Source organism: Pseudorasbora parva, chromosome 1 (assembly GCF_024679245.1).
Source record: "Pseudorasbora parva isolate DD20220531a chromosome 1, ASM2467924v1, whole genome shotgun sequence".
Lineage (NCBI taxonomy): Eukaryota > Metazoa > Chordata > Actinopteri > Cypriniformes > Gobionidae > Pseudorasbora > Pseudorasbora parva.
The window spans coordinates 57,861,150-57,871,244 of NC_090172.1; the positions used below are offsets into that span (position 1 = coordinate 57,861,150).

A 10,095-nucleotide genomic window follows, 5' to 3' on the forward strand; every position below is an offset into this window, starting at 1 on the left:
ACGAATGTTTAAATGTGAATATAAATTCAGTATGTTCATCATATAAAGCAATCATGTTTAGCAAATTTGGACTAAACCGCTCAATTCATATCTCCCAGTTCTTGCTTAAAAAGTGAGTACTTCCACCATTTGCACACACTAAAAAAGTTCCCCCGATCCCTAAAAGCCCCCAAAGAGAACCTCTATACCAGGGGTCTAAAATTGCTTGGGGTCCAGTAAATAAACCTTTCTCGCCGGCCGAGGTCCGGACAATTATATACCTAAAAACATGAATTGATGTCTTTTTGCCAGACTAAAGAAATTAGTGTAGATTAAAAAAAGTGTCTTTATTGAACAAAATATAGTATGTTCTCATATAGATAAACATGTCTTTTCATATTGTTAAAGCAAACATAGGTAGTCCTTTAATAAATGTATCTCATTTTGAGGTTGGTACAAAATATCTAATTCAACCAGTAGCCATGTCTGACAAAAAATGATTAATGAAAAAATGCCTTAATCTCTAAATCTGCACTGAAAATACATTCATTTCAACATTACTAGCAACTAAAGTGCTTTTTCTGCTGAACTGAGATAAACAGTAGCAATCAATGAACACAAACCCTCCTGGTTAAAAAACAAAACGGGAATCTCATAACATAATTTTATGTTCAAATGCAAAAGTAGTCCAAGGCACTCGATGGGTATATTGAGAGAGTTAAAAAGCCTTTATTTTTTCATGGCTTAAACATTTAAAAATTGGTGACAGAGACACCTACGCGTTGCGGCTTTACATGCCTTCGTCAGGGTGATACACACCCTGTGCTACAAGATACACCCATTGTGCAGTTCTTCTGTCAGAAGTCGATTCAAAACTGAGCTCGCGCATATGTGTGCGTCCGGTGTGAGATACCTGAGACACGGAGCTGAGCGACCCCTTTAACTGTCAGCGCAACTGTGGCAACATAGGAAAAACCGGTTCTACTGAGCTGCCTGATATAAATGTGATTATTTATTTATTTTTAAAATCGCATTTGGCATTTATTTATTTCATTACGTCAAAAGGCTTCGCCGTCCGGATGGATGCATCTTGCGGTCCGGATCCGGACCAGAGTCCGCCAGTTGGCGACCCCTGCTCTATACAGAGTATACTGATCTGCTGTATTTGAAATGTCTTTCTCTGTTTGTGTCTCTTTAGGGTACTCATTCCACGGTGGCCCTGATCGGTATGGTCTAAACGAGATGGAGATGGTCGAGGATTACTGAATCCACAGCAATAGCTACACGAGGCCTTTAAACCCGCGGGTCCACCTAATCAGACTCCGCAAGTCGAATGTGCACTGCTTCGAGGGGGAGGGGGATGGGGATAAGCCAGGAGTAAGGTATCAGTTTAGGGGCGGGCGGGTGGGTTTGTGCTGGGAATAGAAGAATGTAATTCAACAGGGAAGGGAACAGGTGTGAATTTATTTTTGTGTGTCTGTTTGTGTGTTCGGGGGGACAGGGGGGTGATAAAGTTCTGGCACTTACAGCATTAAGCACCTTACACTCAGACTAATGCACTTTATTAAGATGTAATTTGAATAGTTTTGTTTTTTTTCCTTTTTTTTTCTTTTTCGAGAAGATTGTATATTTATGTGGTATGGCTTCAGAATATTACCACATACATATACTGTGTGTGTGTGTGTGTGTGCGCGTGTGTGTGTTGAATCAGAACTGGAGTTTGTGCTGGGAGGAAACGGTGGCGATTGGGGGACCATTGCGTGTTTCAGTTCAGACATTATCAGAAAAACAAATCCTCTCTTTAAAGACAAACACTGTTGTTTCGTTTTTTTATATACATATATATATATATATAAAGTTTCTATTAAAAAACGTAAAGCTATTATAAAAAAAACTTTGATTATAAAACTTGAAGATTTGCACTCACATAAATGCAAGTTAAAAAGATAAAAAAAAATGTGTTCGATATAATAGAGAAGAATATTTTTGTGATCGTGTGCCTGTGTGTGTGTGTGTCTATACACGCATGTTTGTTTGAGACGGAATGAGTGTTTGTGCGCGCGTGTTTAAAACATACCAGTCTGCACAATGTATTTTTTTTAATCGCTTACTTAGACGTATGATCAAAAGAGGCCATTTCGTCATTCGGAGTGAATTTGTTTTGTATTTTATGAACCGAATGTGTGAATTTGAATGCTTGTGTACAGGAGGAGAACTGTGTGTATTACTCCTCTTGTAAATGTGCTGTATGTGAATGAATGAGTGAATGAATGAATGAATGAATGAATGAAAGCAAGACAGAGAGAGGGGGGCAACGGCACAACACATCCTCTTTCACCAGCTCTTCATTCCCCGACAAAGAAAGACCTCTAGATTCAAACACAAAAGCTTTAGCCCATTTTACGCCAACCAGCACTCTTAGTTTTCGTGGCGGAGAGAGCAAGGACGTCCTGCCTCCGCTGCCTCATTTTTGCCTCTGTGAGGTTTAAGAACACGTCATTAGTTTTGTCATCATTTCGTTTGTGTGTTGTTGAGCTCAATCTCGTATACTTCTAGGAAATGGTTACTTGTGGTACGTACGTTGCGTGTCTGTGTGTGTGTGTTTTCTGTCCCCACATGTGTGCCTAAGAACTAAAGGGCGAATGATTAGACTTCATTGCTGCCATTGAGACATTATTTTTTTAGCAAAGGGGCGTGGCTTCACGAGGCTCCGCCCCCACATGCCTCCCATGCTTATGAACCAAGAGCCTATCTCTGTACAGTTCTGTTGTAGCCTGGGGATGCTTGGATGAAAGAAATGTTTGATATTTGGAGGATGTGACCTAACATTGCCTTTCTGTCCACTCTCTTGTTCACGAGTGACTGAGGTTCTGACTATTTCTGGTAAATAAAAAAACAAAAAACAAACAACAACAACAAAAAAAAAAAGATCGCAACAAACTGTGCAAGTGCACTCAGCAGTGCACACAAAATGTTTGAATATTTTGTTACTTGTTCATTGTTGTTGTCAATGACAATAATGGTGATTTATTTTTTTTCTTTTAATGTTATATATGATTATATATGAATCTATGAATATAAGCAAAGTATTGGACTACAAGGAAGAGCACTTGGGGCTGCTACTTTTTTGTTCATTTTGAAAAAATTTCCTTGGATTGTTTTTTTTAGTTGCCACCATGTGAAGTGCATTTGTGTACTTTTTTTCTTTCCTTCTTAAAAAAAAAAAAAGTTGAATGTATTCCAAAAATGTAACGGTGTAGATGGAGTTGCTCAACGCTGGATATTAAAGCGTAATCGGCGGGGCATCGAGACGAGCGAAATTGAAATTTCGCCTTTGTCCGTCGAGAGTTCTTGATGGAAATACGTTCAAGATGGCTACCGCAAAAACACACTGCCTCTACAATCCTCTGACTATGAGAATGAGAACTTAAAAGATATTCTATTCCATACTGGAGTTTTGGTTGTTTACAAACCGCACAGACTTTTGTGGGTGCTTTTTCCTCTTCATTTTTTGTGGTGATTGAATATGCGATTCTGCGGTTGAAAATCGCTTTTTCGGAGGGGACTTCAATGGCATGACGTCAGGCCCTTCCTTTGCATGTGGATATGAGCGCAGCCTATATAACTCGCTGACTGAAACAAACTTGGATTGCTGGAACACAAGTAATGGAATTACATCAAAGATTTCTTCATGTACCTTTATCTTGCGGACAGGGTGTGTTTTGTTTTTGTTTTTTTAGAATCATAAAGGCGACCATATTTTGTTTACTGGACTTATGATGTTCTTAAGTTTACTAATCTCTCTTTGTAATGAAATCAAGGCAGAAGAAATGCTTCATGTACCTGGAAAGAAGGCAAAAATCATACAGCACAGATGACCTCTTGGTACTTTGAGATGCATATATTGAATGCTTTAACATTTCCCCCCTTTTCCCAATCATTTTTTTGTCTTGTGGATTATTTTGGATGGACATATATGTGATGGATGTTGACGAGAACGATGACAAAAGAGCATATGTATGACCTCAGATCTGCCAGATAATTCCTTTGGACAGTGTGAACGTGATTATAATTTTGTGTTTTTTTTTTGTCCCCCTCTCCCTAACCCCCTCCGTCTGAGGGTGGACGGGGTGTCATGGCCATTGTCTTCATCAAGAAAACAAAGGGACTAGCACTGCCCTGATACCCTCACTATGCACTTTTCATTTGCTCAAAACTGTGAGGAACTTTCACTTGGGCTTGGAGAGCACAGGCAGAGAAGGCAAGATGTCCGCTTTCTGTCGGCAGATGGGCGCTTGGAGAGTTTTCGGCGCCCTAGCACGAGACTCGTTCTCCTTATGGTGGTTGTTTCTCAGTCTTTTTGAGAACGTAACCACACAAGCTTTACCATAGAAGGATAAGGGAAGTTTCAGACACATTGGGACACGATTTTCACTGAACAATGTTGATATTTAAGACTATACGAGCAGTCTCCAAACTTGGTTACAATGTGGAGATAGCGAATATATTTACTCAACAGTGTTCTCCGTTATGTAAAAAGGATTAAACTGCTTGGTCCAGGGTGCTAGCCAACAGTTTTTGTTTTTTTTGTGGACTGGAATTGATTATTTCATTGATGACTGAAAAGGCTTTTTTAAAGACTGGAGGACAGTTTTTGTTTTGTTTTTTGTATTGGAGATCAATAATTAATAAGCTCCATCAGCTCTACCACCACCTGCGGACAGCATGGCTGAGTTGATCTTTGGCTTGAAGGGGTTACGGCGCCACAAGACCATTTGTTTGGTAAGAATACTCTATTTATTTGATTGGTTGTTTATTCATTGATTGATTTTTTTTTTTTTTCCCTATTCCTTCCAAAAGTTATAACTGCTACTGTACTTTAGGTTAAAGGTGTGTTCAACTATGTAGCGACGGCTTGACAATCACCAAAGCATCCTAGCAAAACAACATATGCTAAAACGTTTCTTCTCAACCTTTTTTTAACTCCATGGTTGAAACATCACTATTTTTAATGGTTTTAAAAAAGTCTCTTATGCTCATCAAGCCTGCATTTATTTGATCAAAAACACAGGGGAAAAAGTTATATTGTGGAATATTATTAATATTTAAAAATATGGTTTTCTATTTAAATATATATTTAAAATGTAATTTATTTCTGTGATCAAAGCTGAATTTTCAGCATCATTCCTTCAGTCTTCAGTGCCACGTGATCCTTCTAATACGCTGATTTATGTTGGTTGTGCTGCTAAATATATATTTTTTGGAAACTGTAAAAACTTTTTTCAGGATTAATTGATGAATAAAAAGTTCAAAAGAACAGCATTTATTCAAAATGTAAATCTTTTCTAATAATATAAACCTTTACTATCAATTTAACATATTGCTGAATAGAATTTAAATAAAACAAATAAAAAAAGACTGACCTCAAACGTTTGAACAGTGTATATTGATGCAAAAGGCTATTTTAAATAAAAAGCTTTAAACTTTTTATTCATCAAAAAATCCTGAAAAATGCATCACAGGTTATTTAAAAAAAAGCAGCACAACTGTTTCTGATGTTGATTATAAATCAGTGCATTATGATTTCTGAAGGATCATATGGCACTGAAGACTGGAGTAATGATGCTGAAAAATCAGATTTGATCACAGGAATAGCTTTTTATAATAGATTTAAATAGAAACCATTACTTTTTTAATTGTAATAATATTGCAGAATGTTACTGTTTCACAATATTACTGTATTTTTGATCAAATAAATGCAGCCTTGGTGAGCAGAAGAGACCTCATTCAAAAGCATTAATAATATTAATGTTTCCAAACTTTTGACTGGTTCTGTATAAATATACAGTCATGGTCAAAAGTTTACATACACCTTGCTGAATCTGCCAAATGTTTATTGTTTTAACAAAATAAGAGGGATCTTACAAAATGCATGTTTTGTTTGATTTAGTGGTGTCCTGAATAAGGTATTTTCCACAAAAAAGGTGCATTTCAAAATATGACCCATTCAAAAGTTTACACACCCATGATTCCTTAATACTGTGTGTCAATCCCTGGATGATCCACAGCTGTGTGTGTGTGTTGTGTGTTGGTTGTTCTTGAGTCTCTTGTTTGTCCTGATCAGTTTAACTGAGCAATGTTCTTCAGAAAAATACTACAGGTCCTGCACAATCTTCAGGTTTCCAGCATCTTTTGCATATTTGAACCCTTTCCAGCAGTGACTGTATGATTTTCCGATCCATCTTTTCACACGGAGGACGATTGAGAGACTCAAACACAACGATTACAAAAAGGTTCAAACATTCAATGATGTTCCAGAAGGAAAAGGGGCTGAAAACTTTTGAATTTGAAATACTTAATTTGCCCTCTGAGAGAAATGTAAGTATATTCAGTAGCTTCCGAAGGTCGGTACTAAATGAAAAAATATGATATTTAAACAAAAAAATAAAAATGTTCACCGCTTCATCCTGTTCAAAAGTTTTCACCCCAGCTCTTAATGCATCGCGTTTCCTTCTGGAGCATCAGTGAATCTTTGACCTAGAAACTGATTCTTTAGAAGAAGCAGTCTACAAGCTGATGTATCGGAATGGTAATGAATTTCGCAATCGCTCTACAGCGTTGGACACATAACGGTAATTAATATGATTAGGCTGTGGCTTTGACTACATTATCAAACCGCTAATAATGTGTTGCTAATGTTACATAAAACATCATAGAAACTTTCTCAGAGGAGAAAAAACACGTTTTTGAGACTATTTTAAAGAGAAATTGCTCATCAATGGTGTTTACTTATGAATTTGCACGTCGTATGTCTTAAGGCTTTTTAAAAACACCACATAGACATTAAAAATGTATTTTTCACCACTGGGGTCTTTACGCCATCTTGAGGCACCAATGGGCATTTACGGAGGGCCCTGGGACCCTGGTTGAGAAGCATCCACCCACATCACACTAGTATCAGTGGTGTGAGGGCTTTTACACAGGCACTCATTTTCCTAGGATATGTTCACACTTGGCATGTTTGGTTTGATTAAGACAAACTCTGGTGTGTTTGCTCTGTTAGTGCGGTTTATTTGAATAAATGTTAATGCTGCCATCTGAAGCATGAAGCGGGCCAAACTAGCTGACTGAGACCCATCTTTAGTGCGGTTCGAATTAAATATGAACGCAATATCCGTGGACCAAAGATGTAAATGAACAAAAAACAGGACATGATGTCACAAGATCATTCTCACGCATACCTTTAAAAAAAAAAATCATCTTAGACACGATATTGTCCACAGTTCGGTACAGGCGTCAGAACCACGTCTCCTCTAGGCAGATCTTTATTTGTGTGTGATGTGGAGGGATTCCTGCTGTTTTTTTTTTTTTACTTGAAAGCTCTTCATCTGTTGTCAACAGGTCAAAATACCATCATATGTAGCTACACACATACAGCGAGTGCATTTAGCTGCACACAGCATTGATAATGAAGTATACGTAATAAAAGCTGACCAGTCAGGTTGTGAATATATCCCTATGCCGTCAGCTTCAGTATCTTTAGGTTTTGGTGTTAAAATTGGTACAAGACTACATGTTTGCTTTTAAATTATAACCAAATGATCTACAAGTGTGAAGACACCTTTAAAGATCTGTTATTAGAATATTTTTCTTTCTTCTTTTCCCTGATTTGATTAGATCTTTGCTGTTCCAGATCTTCCGATGGAGATGGAGGCTCTCCGCTGCTTCATCTCCTCTTCATTTCCTGTCCTCAGCCTTCAGAGGAAGATCCCAAACAGCACATGAAATCATGACTGCTTGACAAGAGCTAAGAGCCCAGGAGGAAGTGGAGGAATGATGGACTCATGGCACCATATTCGGACTACTAAGAGGAACACGTTTCCTTGCTATAGGAGGAGGGAGTGAACTGTGAATGCTGGAACAGCCGAACTATGAGATCTCGAACCTGCACAGAATAGTTCTGCTCGAGTGCAGCCAGAGTTAACTTTACAGACACAGCACACACACATAAATAATAACTGAAATACACACACATTCAACAATGAATTATCAAATATACACTCGCTAACATGGCTTAACACAGTCCCACTACACTTCAGTCTGGCTGCCATGTAAATAATGTAAATAACCTTAACCCCTTGTCCCTTTCTCTGTTGGGTTTTCAGGTTTGTTTGAACATTTTCTTCCTCTCTTTTATGACATGCCTTAACAGTTCAGTTCTGCCTATTAAGGCACACTTAAGATGCGTAAAACAAAAAAAAAGTGAGACTAGCTCTGTGACAATAGCGTGTGATTTTATTTAAGGAACCCTTTAAACATTGTTTATGAACCTGTGAAATGATTAATATAACATTACAAATGATCCCCACAAAAGTAATGACTTTTTTTGGTGTAACTGGGCAAGTTTCTTCCCTGACGATGCAACCTGATGTCCAAATAGTTTGTGCTTCGCATTTTCAATATGAGAGGCAACTGTTTCCAGGTCAGAATTGAGTGTCAACTGCTTAACATAATGCCTTTTCATCTTTGATCTCAGAATAGAAGTGGCTGTTCAGAAATACTAACACAAAGATGTGATTTGTACAGTATTGCCCTCTCAAGATGATTAATTGTGTAATGTTGCAGGTCAGATTAAACTAGAGATGCCTAATGTCTTTACTGGTATGCAAAAATATGTTTTAAAATGTTAATGATGATTTAAAAAAAATACATGTCTGTCATATCTATTTGATTCAGTGTGTGGAAAGCAACAGTACTGTATTGACGCTGTCACAGAGCCGTGTGTTCATCTTGAAGTGATCAGCTGAATAACAACGGCAATGGCTAATGAGATGATCTTGACCGTCTCGTCATCATTGCTATCACACACGTCTGAGTTGGATGTCTCAATTTCCAGAGATTCCACCATTTAAAAAAATATATTAAAAAAGAGGTAATGAGAAACCATTTTGACGATGTTTGTATATTCATTAGGCTATGTGAATAGTTTTTGGGGTTTCTGGTTTGTTTGAAGAAAATTAATAAATACTTCAGAATGAAGCACTCGTGTGGACTTACATTTTCTCTGTCAGTTGTCTTTACTGCTTAATGAGGGGATTATGTAAAATAGATTTCTACATCTCACTTGAGTAAAGGTTAAACATGTTCAGGATAACTTCATTTCTATTTCCAAAATATTTAAAGGCACAATATGCAAGATTTTTAGATTAATAAATCCAAAATACACTAGAACATTGGCCTGTTGCACAAAGCTGGTTTCAGTTGTTACTTAGGTAAGTTCGAGATTAGTTTGAGCAAACTGTTTTTTTTTTTTTTTGGGGTGGGTGGGGGGCTCAAGAAGATGGATTGGTTTTTAGCTGTGTTTATTTTACATTTACATTTACATTTATGCATTTGGCAGACGCTTTTATCCAAAGCGACTTACATTGCATTCAAGGTACACATTTTACATTTAGTCAATTTACCTATTACCATAGGTAACTGACATTACACAGCTAACCTGCTCTGGAGCAGTTTTTATTCTGGGTTAGAGATCACAAACACAAACTGGACCAATTAGCTGCAAGTAAAGATGCCTTAACGCCACACCACTGTATCTCTCGTTCCAAATTAAAGCAGTTTATAATGAAAAAAACATTAGAAATAAAATTGTGGTGCTAATTCTTTAAATTCGCTCAAATCTTTTGGTGCCAATTATTTATATTATATGAATTATAATCACTTTGAATTAATATATGTTCATATAAATACTATATTGATTGACAAGTAGCCAAGTAGTAAATATAATGCATACATTCATTTGTATGTATTATACATGTATGTATTCTTTTAAACAACGTGTATTCATGAGCTCTTTGTGAACCTATAATTATTAGGCATATTTCTTTGATTCACATCATGCATTGATATAGTGAGATATTCTTTAAGCTGCCTTCTCAAACTGTCGCTGCTGCAGCAGTGTTTATTCCTGCTTTGTAAACGTTTATTTCATGATCATTTTCCAAACGATCTCTCAAACTTTAGAAGAGAAGTGAATCAAACGGACACTGTGATTGGCTGTTTGCCGCACGTGTCACACGTTCAGGTGCACGCGCTTTCAGACAGAGTTAATCGCTA

At 37.2% G+C, this 10,095-nt stretch overlaps 1 protein-coding gene across 1 annotated transcript in view; it reads left to right on the plus strand.

Moving 5' to 3' along the window:
* The window catches only part of gigyf1a (GRB10 interacting GYF protein 1a), a 45,785-nt gene extending 44,436 nt beyond the window's left edge, over positions 1 to 1,349 (plus strand). The window contains exon 25 of the mRNA XM_067446501.1: positions 1,178 to 1,349. Within this exon, the coding sequence (XP_067302602.1) occupies positions 1,178 to 1,245 (68 nt within the window). The 3' untranslated portion in view covers positions 1,246 to 1,349. The remainder of the gene's footprint in view (positions 1 to 1,177) is intronic.
* Positions 1,350 to 10,095: the final 8,746 nt, after the last annotated feature.